The 12,831-nt window shown below is 52.9% G+C and overlaps 5 protein-coding genes across 5 annotated transcripts; 2 read left to right on the top strand and 3 right to left on the bottom strand.

The window, feature by feature from the left end:
- Positions 1–356: 356 nt before the first annotated feature.
- On the bottom strand, positions 357–2,202 carry BKA67DRAFT_368692 (mitochondrial ribosomal death-associated protein 3-domain-containing protein). Its single transcript, XM_046096471.1, has 2 exons — positions 1,324–2,202; positions 357–1,267 (listed from the first exon to the last, which is right to left on the bottom strand). The coding sequence occupies exons 1-2, from the start codon at positions 1,928–1,930 to the stop codon at positions 492–494; spliced, it is 1,383 nt and encodes a 460-aa protein (XP_045955128.1). The 5' UTR covers positions 1,931–2,202; the 3' UTR covers positions 357–491.
- Positions 2,203–2,492: 290 nt separating this feature from the next.
- On the top strand, positions 2,493–2,981 carry BKA67DRAFT_489584 (ribosomal biogenesis regulatory protein; the record flags this gene model as incomplete). Its single annotated transcript, XM_046096961.1, has 1 exon — positions 2,493–2,981. A coding segment is annotated over one exon (489 nt), but the record flags the coding sequence as incomplete, so codon positions are not given.
- A 1,549-nt stretch (positions 2,982–4,530) lies between these two features.
- On the bottom strand, positions 4,531–5,854 carry BKA67DRAFT_523021 (Rho GTPase activation protein; the record flags this gene model as incomplete). The annotated part of the gene is made up of 2 exons (XM_046098430.1): positions 4,531–5,300; positions 5,365–5,854. The coding sequence occupies 2 exons, from the start codon at positions 5,852–5,854 to the stop codon at positions 4,531–4,533; spliced, it is 1,260 nt and encodes a 419-aa protein (XP_045955126.1).
- Positions 5,855–6,063: 209 nt separating this feature from the next.
- Positions 6,064–7,337, bottom strand: BKA67DRAFT_368686 (uncharacterized protein). Its single transcript, XM_046096470.1, has 2 exons — positions 6,273–7,337; positions 6,064–6,125 (listed from the first exon to the last, which is right to left on the bottom strand). Exons 1-2 carry the CDS (start codon positions 7,135–7,137, stop codon positions 6,118–6,120), a joined length of 873 nt encoding a protein of 290 aa, XP_045955125.1. The 5' UTR covers positions 7,138–7,337; the 3' UTR covers positions 6,064–6,117.
- Positions 7,338–11,575: 4,238 nt separating this feature from the next.
- On the top strand, positions 11,576–12,615 carry BKA67DRAFT_538640 (type-2 proteins geranylgeranyltransferase subunit beta; the record flags this gene model as incomplete). Its single annotated transcript, XM_046100494.1, has 2 exons — positions 11,576–11,939; positions 11,990–12,615. 2 exons carry the CDS (start codon positions 11,576–11,578, stop codon positions 12,613–12,615), a joined length of 990 nt encoding a protein of 329 aa, XP_045955124.1.
- Between the last annotated feature and the right edge of the window lie 216 nt (positions 12,616–12,831).

Genomic DNA, 12,831 nt, shown 5'->3' with positions numbered 1-12,831 from the left:
TGTTGGGAGCTTTCCATCGACACCCGCAACCAGCACGGGCGGCTCAGCCTGAGTGCGTAGGCACCCCGCTCTCCTTGCACCGGCGTCAACGCATCCGCTGTCAACGACTGAGGAATGTCCCCGAGGTCGCTGGCTCAACTGCATGATTTGGGGAAGATTTCTGCATTGTTGCTCCATCATGGAGTTTATGGGTTTCTCACTCGGCGTTGCCGTTTTGGCTTGGCCGTTCTGGTCGTTGTTTTGCGCATGCATTTGCTCTGCTTTGTGGGACGGTTTGGCGTGGCATGAGGGATGATTAGCAGCCAGACTGCCGGGGAGTTCGCGGCGATGACTCCGACTTCGTATGTACATGATATACCCAGTGCGTCATAGACTGAAATGATGAATGGCACAAACATTGATGAACATTGCACGATCACGTGTCTGCTAAGTTTGTACAGAAGTATACACAAGTCTCTACATAGTCGAAGGGGACTGGCTTCCGCCATATCTTACAAGCGGACAGCGTACAAGCTAGTCCTCTCCATCTCGCCCAGCACGCCGTTGCCAGCCAAGGTCCACCTTTCGCTCACGTTCCTCTCGTCGACTCTCATTCTCAACACACCGCTAGCTGCCCAGTACTCCATGAGGGCTCTGGCCTCGGCTTTCGAGACGCCCTTGACGTCGAACACGCTCACGCCCTTCAGCGCATCGAAGACACGGTCATCGTACTTGGCGAAGAATGGGTCGCGGGGAGGGATCTGCTGACCGGCCTGCGCGGCGGAAGCCTGTTCGAGGGCCTTCTCTACTGACGGCAGCTTGGGGCAGTTGCTCTTGGTCATGGTGCCGATGATGGCAGCGCCGTTGGCAAACTTGGTCTTGCCGCCAAGAGCCTCAGTGAAGAGCTTTAGAAGCGCAAGGTCGTGGCTATGGATGAGCTTGAAGGCCGGGCTGCGGTAGTCGCTGACGCGCATGATGTGGCTAAGCCCGTCCAGGTTGAACAAGATGGGTGGGCGGCCGGGCAGAAGGAGCTCTTGCCACCAGGCAAGGAAGGTAGGCCAAGCGAAGTCGTTCTCCTTGGTCGCGGTGAGCAAGGAGGCGAGCGACATGGAGCGAGGGGCGTTGAAGGGCAGGTGGATGTGGTCGCCCTTGATGAACTGTTGTGAGAGAACCTCCCGGTTGGTCTCGGCGATGGTCTGCATGAGCTTGAGGAGGTAGACCGGCTGGGAGAACTGGTCTGACTTGGGAATCTCCTGGTACTCGGTATGGGCTGTTGTGAGATCTTGGCCTGGGACAGGTGTTAGCTGTGTTCAGTGTTTGAGCGGGGGCCGGGCCATGTCATACCCTCGGGGATGTTGATGACAACGTATTTGTTCAAGAAGCCTGCGCATAGCGCTTGCAGCGCCAGAATGCTCTTGCCGCTCGTCTTCTCGCCCGTGATGACGGTTCTCACGGTCTGCTTCTGGCTGATCTTCTCTGTGATGTCCTTGAGGAGATGCACCGTCTCCTGTCGGATCAACATGTGCGGACTCCTGAACAGGCCCCAGTTCTGGGTTGGCTTGAAGGCCTCGGTGGCTCGCAGCTGGTCGATCAGCTGGTCAGGTAGGCCGACCATGGTTCCGACGGCGCTCGGGTCGACGAGGTCCTGGGCGTTGAGCTGTTCGAGGCCGGGGACTTCCAGCGCATTGTCGTTGGAGAGCTGTATCCGCTTCCTGAAAGCCTTCCTCTCGCCGGGACCAACGGGCTTGCCCTGGTCGGGCCTCTTCTTCTTCTTGCCCAGAACAAGCCTCTTTCCGGCTTTGACGTGTCTCGTGGCAGAGTTGTCATCCTTGGCCAACTGGGCGGCGGAAGTGCTGAAGGGGGCACTGGCCGTGGGTATTGCGATGGCAGTCGGCCTCAGAAGGCGCTGAGAGGGCCGGGCGAGGCAGCGCCAGCAGTTGGGAGTTGCCATGGCTGTGTGGTGTATGTCGAGATCGCTGTCGCCGAGCTCCCAGATCCAAATGCGAATCCAGATCCAAAGGCTACAATTGCTCGCAGATGGGGCGTTCCGCTGCAACTGCCAAAATTTAGGAGCTGGGCGTCGGGTCCGGCCAAAGCTGCACTCCGATGCGCCCGGGGGGGAGGGGAGCGCTGTGCCCAGCCGAACAGCCACACCGCATTCAGGCACTGTAGCTTTGTCCTTGGTTAGCTGGTTTTAGCACGTAGGGTAGTGTACAATTTGGGCGGACCCGCCCCGTTATCGATAGTGGGGGACCCTCCAAAATTTCTGGGAGTTGGGCAAGTCGCATTCAACTTTTCTGCAACACCGAAAGCTTGCCAAACTGTACGACGAAACAGCCGCCCGACTTTCTTTCCCCCCTCAACATTCCACTTGGGCCATCTACAACCGTCCGACAAAGGCTGAGACACCTCGCACCTCCGCACCTCCGCACACCAGTTCTCACAAAGTACAAAGTAGACGACCCGGCGCGTCAGCCGCAACAGTTCCCCAAGAAATGGCACCCGCACCCAAACTCGAGGTGCAAGTCACCAAGCCCACGCCCTACACCTTCGACCTGGGCCTGCTGCTCGCCAACGACCCCAACCCCCTGCCGGCGCCCGACCCCTCGGTGGCCCAGGAGGAGCGTCTCGCCGCCGTCGCCCGGGACGGCGCCCAGTCGCTGATCAACCAGCTGCTCACCACGCTGCCGCTGCAGTCGACCAAGGACGGCGTGCTGCTGGACCTGCCCGCCCCCGCCACCGCCCTGCCCCGCGAGAAGCCCCTGCCCGCGGCCAAGGAGCCCACCAAGTGGGAGAGGTTCGCCGCCAAGAAGGGCATCAAGCCCAAGACCCGCGAGCAGCGACGCATGAAGGGCAAGGAGTTCAACGAGCGCACCGGCGAGTGGGACAAGACCTGGGGCTACAAGGGCAAGCCCAAGGACGGCCTCGTCCCCGACGACTGGGTTGTCGAGGTCGGTGCCGACGGCGAGCCCAAGGGCAAGGCCGACAAGAACAAGAAGAGGAGGATCAAGGCCTAAGAGAGCCGCCGGGCCGGGAGAAGGGCAGGGGAGGAGAGAACAAGAAGAAGCAAGAGGACGAGAGCTGGGCAGTGCAGCGCAAGCGCATGGAGCACGTGATTCCAGTACTGCAGGATCTGATGGCGTCTCCAAGCGAGACACAAGGGGGAGAAGCGAGCTTCACGCAATTATGTTGCATTGACGGCGTTTTTTTAAATGGGATCATCTGGCAGGCGTTACGGATTGATATTCATCACAAGACCCAAGGCAGGAAAACTTTCTATCATCGTCATGTCGAGAGCCACGGTTTGGCATCTGTGTCTTGTTCGCAAATCAGAGCTTTTTCATGCCTATCGTACAAGTCCATGCCGATGACTTTTCCAACTTTTCGAGCTTTTCCCATTCACCTCTTCGATCTGCTGTTTTTGCGCTCGGTAGGCATCGGCAGGCACTCAGGGGCTATCCTCGATGCCACAACCAACCCCTGGTCTTCTCGTCCGTCGCCCCATTCCAACCACTCCTCGAAAACACCCAACGTGCGGGTCCCGCGCGGATCAAGAGCAGTCGAAGATTATTCAAACCCCGCCACCAGTTCCCAAAGGTGATCCTCGCCGTCGTAGATGACCTGCCTGCCATGTCGCAGATCCAACTCGCATATGTACCGTATGTTGGAATTGTGTGTAGACAGGCTGCTGCTCCGAACTGGACGCAACCCCATGATTTATAGACCAAAGCTGAAATAAACGACGTGTCCCAAAAGTGCTGTTGTCAAGGTTGTAATCGAGAGTAGCGGCTCCAGGTGTAACAATACACGGCATTCACCGCAAAGGCGAGCTATTCTGAGATTGAGCTCTGCTCCAGTTGTGGTGTGCTCGAAACTATCGTATTCCGTCCTGTGGGTGACGCAACCAGCTTGGAATTCCTGCACAGTTCACAAGCTGCTGCTAGCCTTCCCCATAGGGCACACAACGTTTCGAAGAAAAGGAAGACCAAAACGATTAGGCAGCTTACTGCTCTAGAGCTTTGCCCCAAACTAACAGGAACCAGTCGTCCAGCTGGAGAGGCGGCGATCCTATGCAATTGAACTGGGTGGGGTCGGGGATAATAGTACTTCGACCTCGCTCTCATGTCATTGGTAATCATCGTAATAATATATCGGTCGACAAACAAAGGGAAAATGCGCAATCTATCATTAAAGGGACGTCAAATCGTAAACCAGAACCAACATATTAGGGGACAACCACTGCCGTACCAGATGTCTGATGTTTCAGACAACATATGCGAAACTCCACCATAAGGGGTATCATGCTTCGATGCCGGAAATGGACAGGAAACTAAAGGCAAGCGCGTGTCGTATGGTACCATGTGTAATAATATATGTGTAGGCGCCACTGCCCGAGACAACATAGATGACTACCGCAGCGGCTCCCAAGTGGGGTAGCACCTATTGGCGTGCTGGACGCCGAGATGTGATGGCTGGGAGCGAAGCGCTCGCAGCCATCTTGCGAGCTTGGCGCGCTTCACGTCGTTCCTTGACTCGACGGCTAATCCTTTCCTAAAAGTTTAGCGGTGAAAGTGGCTTGATGGGCGAGAGCGGGCGAAGTTCGTTGGATTTCGAGGGCGTGTCGTGCGACGCGACCGTTAGGCCCGTGGATATCGAGTTGATGCTGCCATCCGGACCTGTAGGCTTCTTTCGTGTTTTCCCATTCTGCTTTTGCTCGTGGCTCTGCATCTGCATTGCCGGATGTGAGCTGTCCGAAGATGATAGGTAACGCTCATCATGATAGTAAACCGGGTCACCTCGAGCAATACTGGCATCTGCATTGCCAGGACCGACATGGCCGCCGTTGACATGGGGGTCTTGGGCGGCTTGCTGGCCAGCGTTAAGCGTAATAGGTGGTGGCGGTTCTTGCATCATGGCATATTCCTCCTCGATGAACTTGCCCTCGTTCTTGCAGCCTTTCCAGCAGTCTCTCCAGTCGCAGACTAGGAACCTGAAGCAGAAAGCATCGATCTTCAAGCAGGGCTGGAAGCAGATGCAGAGATTCCTGAAATCCATACGGTTCTTTTCCGAGTGAGCCAGCAGTAGGCTCAGGTGGCAGGTGATGGCGAATAGCAGGTAATAGTTATAAGGCTGCAAGTTCGACAGCTCTTCAATAAGTAGCTGAGGGACCGCGTCGGCACCAGCACACTCGCGAGCGATACGTTCCTGCGCTTCTTTGGGGAAGAGTTCGTCGGGAAGCTCACGAAGCCAAGCCTTGAGCATGGAACCAATAATGTTGATATCATAGAGGTCTTCTTGCGCAAAAAGGTCGACATCGCCTTCTGCATGTTCTGTCAGTATATAGCCTACTTCTAGAAACCGGCCGCCAGCCGGGGCGCAACTTACGTTCATCGAACTTCCTCTGCCACTTTTTGATCTGTGGTCCACTTCCTGGTACACGATACAGACCTTCTACATCACTTCCCTTGTAGTTCAGGTAGTCAATGGCGCGCCAGGGGAACGCGGGCATCCAGAACTCGGTTTTGTCTCTGGCATCCTCGAGTCTCTTTGATATCCTGGTCTTACGAGCCTGTTCAACTAGGGGTAGGTTGAGCACCTTCAGCTGATAGTGCTCATCGTCCACGGCATGCTCCCTCTCAGTCGTGCTCGCACTCCGGCCTGATTTATTGCCAAAGAATCGATTGGAGAATATATCAGCTGCTCGTGATCCAGAGTTCTTCAAATTACCAAGGAAGGTAGAGCCGCTGTTGTCCTTGAACGAAGAGGGATGGCTCCTGTTCTGGTGATGTCCATGGTCTCTGTCGGGCCTCGACTCCTTGTTCGCTCTTTGGGGTACTCGATCAGCAGAGTGGTTGCGCGTGGCGGAGTTCAGCATTTGCCGGTAGGCACGATCCTGCGCAATGACTTCTTTGTCGACTGGTGCGGTCTTGAGGGGCTGTTGGCCAGCAAACGTATGGGCCCGTTCCGGTTCCTGCATCTTGAACTCGTTCGACGATTCCTTCGGGCTGGGGCTCTCTTTCTCCTTGATTGATTTGCTTCTGCTCAAAAGTGCGAACTGTTTCGGCTTGGCCTTTTTCAACGATGAGCTTTCGTTGTCCGGGCTGGCTAGAGATAAGTCTGAACGAGAGGGTTGTGATGTCATGGTCCTGCTTTGTGTCAATTGGGGTTCGACTGAGTGATCTATAAGTGGCACAACAAAGACGTTAGCAGGCCTACCAACAACGGACACAACGCTGGGACGATAACTAAGAAAGATTTCTTTGGGGGGACCCGGGTTTCTGGGGCAGTCGTACCTGAGTATTTGGACGTCTTTGTCGAGATGCGATCAGAGCTGGCTTGTTCTTGCAGTCCCCGGGACATGGCCCTGTGACTATCGCTTGTGTCGTTCGACCTTGCACCTTGTCTTGGCTGGGTTTTCGGGCGGTGGTCACGAGTTTGCTCCCGGCGATGATGTGATGTCTTGGAGGATTTGAAGTTGAAAAATCGGCTTGCGCTTCTCGAGTGCTTCTCTTCCTCCCGCGCAGCCTCTCGCGGCGGAGGCTGTTGTGCAACTGTGAACTGATAGTTCCCGGCACCTTCCCTTATCAATGTTGGAGTCGTCCGCCCAGCTTCGACACCGACACCAGGACTGGCTTGTGGCCGCGAGGGGTCAGGACACTTCGGGCCTTGTAGGTTTTGTTGCTTATGTTGAAGTTCGGATGGGTCCTCTGCACGCAGGTCTCTAGGGTAGTGGTAGTGCTCCTGATCGTATGTCTCCGCGACAGGACCCGCTTTATAATCGAATTGAGGGTATTCGGAAGACGGTTGCGCTGAGAATTTGGATTGCAGTTGTACAGGTGCTGACTGCGCATGGGAGGTGTGAACCGGCCTGGGTTCCGTCTTTTTGGATGATGCGTTGAACTTGCTAAACGGTGATCGGGGAGACCGTGGTGATTTGGAGGATGTTGGAGTCGGGCTGACTTGTAGGTTGGTTTCACTACTGACACCGAGTCCTCGCGGTTCCTGTGGTCTCAGGGAACTGGAATTCGGCGCAGACAACGTGTGGATGTTGGGAGAGACGGTAGTAGACCCGTTGCTGCTATTGGGGCCGCTGCCAGTATGAGCATAAGATTGGGGTTCAGCCAGGGCCAGCGGCTGAGGAGCCTGCTTGCGTCCCATCGTTGATGCGCAAGCGCCTTCAATGGAGGAAGCAGTACTTCCAGAGTCAGGCTCTACTGGGAGTGCGACTGCTCGAACGGTCTGATCAAAGAATGTACTGTGTCATTCCGCCTTCGCCTGAGATACTGGGCGCAACCTGTGGCCGGGACAGTGGCTAGCGTGTGTCGCTGGCATGCAAATAGCAGCCAATATGTCCGAGATCCCGGTAGGCGAGGAGGCCAAGTACTCGCACTGGGAGCAATATCGAGCCAAGTCCTGGTTGGTGCTTCGCCGTAAGGGGACAGACTCGAGAGTCGCAAGCTTGCCGATGCGGGTGTGAGTGTGAGTGTGAGCGTGTGAGTGTGTGTCAGAGTGAAAGGATTGAAATAGGCTAGATTGTGAATCTGCGACAAGCACAGCTATGATCTCCAGAGGGCGGAGCAGGAGTAAGAGCAAGCACAAGCACAAGCACGAATGGGTACAAAAGCCCGGTGAGTCCACACGGCTCAGAGCCGACCAAAAAGTGACAAGCAATATAGCCAATGCCGACACCGATGTGACGGCGACAGGACAAATACCGTGTGCAGCCCTTTCAGGGACCGCAGGAGTTTGGCTGATGGCTCAATGGACTTTGGTTATCATGGGAACCAAAACCAAGAAGAGCCGACCATCAGACAACCTGCTGGCGCAAAAACAAGAGCGGGTTTGGGGGCTCGCATGGAGAATGGCGCATGACAGCCGCTACTTGTAACTGCCCCAACGCTAGTGCATACAGTACGTACATACGCAGGAGCAGAGACATTGGAATCTTCTGCTCTCATTTATTGAATTCTCTATTCCGGCTCAGATATCACCTAACCTACTGGTCTAGAGCTCGAGCGCTTTGCCCACGTCGCATGTCACCACCTGGTCGCACAGGTATGCCTATCTAGTGATCGCTGGATGCATAATGGTCCTCTGATACTGATACTCTCTCTGAGTGGAACCCCTGCTCGAGTATCTTGTAACACGCTGGCCAGCCATGGTGTCCAGTTCGGAACATTATGTCTTGCACTCAGATGATATTCTCTTTGTCCTGGGAAGACTTGAAGGTAATAGTAAGACAGGAGTAAGGGGTCGCTCGATAAATCCCATTTTGATACCAAAAAAACTACGCATGTCTTTCCGTCAACTCTGTAAGTTCCGAGGTCATAGCGATTCGTTGTCGGCGCGTGTGAGATGTGGACGCTCAAGACATTAACGTGGTTACTTAAACCCAAGTCTGAGCCCGGGACCCAGCACACACCTTGTGTACAGGGCGCGGGATGAGGCCGATATTGTGGCACAAAAAAGTTTCCTTTCACTGTGAGGGTAGCGAGGAGATGCTTACACGCCCAGGCAGAGTTCGACACAAATGAATATCAAACCTGCGAGTACCTGCAGACAACAAGGCCATCTCATGGGAGATTGCATTCTAGCACTATTTAGAGCCCCTTGTAAAATGTAGAAGCTCATAGAAGTGGCACTTACAGCCACAGAATTCGTGGTGATCGTTTTATACATGGTCAATTGTGATGAGGCGCATATCTAAATGCTCCATAATGGAATTCATCTTCAAGACCTGCCCAATTTTTCTGATCATGGTTTCTTGGCACTCAGGAACGTGCGACAGGCCTTGAGTAATGTGCGAGGGGGCCAGACGAAACCAAATCTCTCTGAAACAACCACTCAGAGGCATACCCCTGTGGTGATTCGTTGTGCTAGACATGCCCCTGGTATTATGGGCCCAAAGCGATGGTTGCTGCATTAGGAATTGCGGGGCTAGTGGGCTTCAGGGCTCTAGCGATTAGGTACCGGAATTTAGAAAGAGACTCCTTCATGGTCGAACCCACCTCGACGTCGTGGTGAGATGATCGACATCCAGAACAAAATTCTCCTCTGCTTGTGATGACGTTTCAAACTCAGCGATCATATCCTCTTGTGATGTTCTCGAACGATTGCTCCTCAGCTCATTATATAGCCCAATACTGTAGGGTCTTGGAATAAGCTTATCGTCCCGTTATCTGACAAACACCACCAGTTCACTGACCCATATATGCTGACGATCGAACACGTAAGCGTGGTACGGGAGATCGCTTGATACGACGCTGCTTGCTTGATTTGAGGCCCACGCCGTTAAAAGGCCATCAACTACGGAGAGAAATGAGCGGGTCGTGGAAGGTCTTCAAGAGATAAATACGCGTTCGAATAGACGGATCCTGGGCAATCCGGGAGTTATGAGTATCACTATATAATGCCTATGATCAGACTCAACGCTACCAGGCTGGTTAGAGTGTCGTGAGGAAATAGTTTTGAGAACCCAAACCTGGATATGGATGCTGTGATGGCCTCTCAGTAGGTAATGGCCAGTCTATGACTTGTTTTGCGACCATCTGATGGCCGTCTCCTAGACTCGAATTCATGGCAGCTAAGATTGCCTCCGATTTGCACTGCACCAGGAAGTCGTAGGTGCTGTCACGTTCGACACACCCCGGAAGACAGGTGGGACTGAACTATTTGTTGTATCGATACGATAAATGTGACCAAACCCAGCTATGATGATGTCACAAAGAGGTATCATGACTACAGTTCTCAGACAGATCAGCTGGGATCAGAGGAATGTGCGTCAAGGGAAAGCGGCAGCCAAAGTAGAGCAAAGTGCAAACGGCCTGTTCTTGTGGGATTTGTGTGAGAAGCTGAATGAAATAAACGCGTTACTGCCACGGAATGCAAGTTTCCACGAATCTAGTGGTATCTTGCGAGGCGTGGCGGACTATGGTTCTTGTCATGCGAAGAACTGAGGATACAAACACCAGGCCCAGCGCGTCAACCGGTGCGGGCTTTGTCAAGGTCACACTTCGAATGCTCTGTTGAGTCAACTTGTTATATTAGGCCACCAAGCTACCGTAGTATCGAAGAAGGAGATCGAAGAAATACATGAGCCAGCTACTTTCTACATACCTATCCCTATGGCGCCCCATTTACGGAGACATGAAGAGCGATTCGGATAAAGACCCAGGACTGCGAATTACGGAAGCTGGGGATAGATCAGCTTGATAGACTTCGTGCTTAGTGATTCCCTGAAGACTGACACTCTTGAACCTGTATGATTCAACCATACAAGTCTAGTCTTACGAATGGGTACCGTATCCGGTTGCAGGGAGGAGAGTCGAACGATCTTGGGCCGCCTGCCTCCCATATTTTTTGCCGACATCACGAATTATTCAGTAAATATTATCTCGTCAATAACATTTTTGAACAGAGGGGGATCGCTATCAATCAAGCGCAGAAATTTGAAGTCCTCCCTAGATTGCCAAACATGAAGAATGCGGCCGGAAGTAGGCGTCACATCGACTATCAGCAGTGATAATGGACGGAGCATACTAAAGCCACAGATATCTCGCGATGATATCCGAAGACTGACGTCTCTCATTTACGGGTTCATTTATATCGCCCACATTGTAATATAATTCACGTTAAAATTACCCGTAGCCTGGTTAGAAAAGCCAACTACAAAGCCAACATCATGACTACAATTGATCTTAGCTGGTGATCTCAGGGAGTCCTCTTCACATCCTCGGACAAGCCGAAGATTGTAATGAAAACAAATTCGCGTTACATGGCGGCAGTGGAAGGCCATGAACACTTTGGTCATCACCATGGGCAAGCCCAGCGGATGACAACCCAGGAATAAAAATTAGATTAATCTTAAATGAATCCAATTTGGATTCTTTCAGAGATTAAACCTGTATGATAATTAGTACTCACGACACCAGAGCTGTGGAAGGCGAGGAGCTTACTGAAAAGAACAGATACTACACTTGATCTAAGCCCTATTGAATTGGTTAGTACGTGTCGAGAGCGTGTCAGAGGTCGTCAGAACGTACAAAAGGCAAACTGAACAAGGTTAGCATGGTCCAATATTGGGGTTGGGAGAGGTGACTGACGAAGAGCTGAGGAAGGAAAGGAACAGAAGCAATCGTGGGAGCAAAGGCCTGTATAAATATTCAACCAAAGGGTCTGTGCATCAGCGGCTGATTGTGTGGCTACACCTTGCCTAATTAAGCCAGAAATCGAGGACCACACAATCAGCGAATATTACAAACAATACTTAGGTACTTACTGATTGCGCGCAATAAAATGCTAGGCTCTAATTGGTCTGATCCGACTGGTTTCGTGCTTTCCTCATCGTGCAAAGCAGAAACTTCTAAAACAATACATTTCCTTGATCCCGTAATCGGCTATCTGGACCATCACGGCTCGGAAACGCTGAATCGGCATCTGGTAGCAAGTGCCCGGGACGACCCACCTTTAGCGGGCCGCGGCCGGGCCCAATCAAAGCTGCAGGCATCACTTTTGACACTTCAGATATTATTATCCGTTCGGTGCCGTTCATTATTGAAAATCAACTTTTGCTGCATCGCCTTTTAAACTCTACATCATGGCGGACCTCAGCGGGCTTCCTGACGAGCTTCAGCTCACGACTGCCACTCACGTCAAGTATATCCAGAGCTTGGACAGCAAGAAGGATGAATACGAGTACTGGTTGACGGAACATTTGCGCATGAATGGTCTTTACTGGGGCCTCACAGCTCTTCATCTCCTGCGCCATCCCGATGCGCTCCCCCGAGACGCAACGATCGACTTCGTACTGTCTTGCCAGCATGATAACGGCGGCTTCGGAGCTGCGCCCAGTCATGATGCACATATGCTGTCGACCGTCTCTGCCGTCCAGATTCTTGCATTAGTAGATGGTCTTGACGAGCTTGACAAGCGTGGCAAGGGCAGGGCTACCACGGGAAAATGTGCGTGGCACCGCAATGCCGATACATAGATGAGGGCTGACCAGCAGCAGTCATGGCAGATCTTCAGAATAAAGAGACGGGAACATTTGCGGGCGATGAATGGGGCGAGGAAGACACACGTTTCCTCTACGGTGCCCTGAACGCTTTATCCCTTCTGGGTCTCAAACACCTCGTAGACATCGACAAGGCTGTCAACCACATCATAGCATGTTCCAACTTCGATGGTGGTTACGGCTTGACACCCGGTGCCGAGTCGCACTCCGGTCAGATATTCACCTGCCTCGCAGCGCTGACTATCGCCGGCCGCTTAGATACAGTAGAAGTTGACAAACTCGGTAGGTGGCTAAGTGAACGGCAAAAGCCGAATGGTGGTTTGAACGGTCGCCCGGAGAAAGACGAAGATGTATGTTACAGCTGGTGGGTACTTAGCAGTCTGGCAATGATCGGGAAGACACATTGGATCGACCGGGATGCACTCATCAAGTTCATTCTGCGATGCCAGGACACCGAGCTAGGTGGTTTTTCTGACAGACCTGGTAATATGGTCGATGTATGGCACACACTTTTCGGCTTGACCGGCTTGAGCCTACTTGGATATCCAGGGCTAGATACCGTCGACCCGGTATATTGCTTACCCAAGTCGACAGTGGAGCGTGTACTTGGACCGCAGGAGTAACTGCCAATTGATTACAACTCTGAACACTATCGCACGAAAGTCAACGCTGGAGTTCGAAAAATACAGAGATGACTAAGTGTTGGCTGCTTTAGAAAATACTCGGGGTCCTTCTAATGAGTAATGACGACATTCTACTCGAGTCCTCTTGCAATCTAATAACCTATCCGCCCTTACTCAATGGTGTTTAGGATACAAGGCAAGAGAATATTGAACCGA

This window comes from Truncatella angustata (genome assembly GCF_020726525.1).
Source record: "Truncatella angustata strain MPI-SDFR-AT-0073 chromosome Unknown BKA67scaffold_7, whole genome shotgun sequence".
In the NCBI taxonomy this organism is placed as follows: Eukaryota; Fungi; Ascomycota; class Sordariomycetes; order Amphisphaeriales; family Sporocadaceae; genus Truncatella; species Truncatella angustata.
Note: the sequence above shows the minus strand (reverse complement) of the source record. Positions and strands in the feature narration are given on the sequence as shown.

Excerpts from the sequence above, each read along its gene's own strand:
- BKA67DRAFT_368692 (XM_046096471.1), bottom strand. The coding sequence starts at position 1,930 with ATGGCAACTCCCAACTGCTGGCGCTGCCTCGCCCGGCCCTCTCAGCGC. Across the intron at positions 1,268-1,323 it reads TGTCATCAACATCCCCGAGG|GCCAAGATCTCACAACAGCC; the intron begins GTATGACATGGC and ends CACCTGTCCCAG.
- BKA67DRAFT_368686 (XM_046096470.1), bottom strand. The coding sequence starts at position 7,137 with ATGGGACGCAAGCAGGCTCCTCAGCCGCTGGCCCTGGCTGAACCCCAA.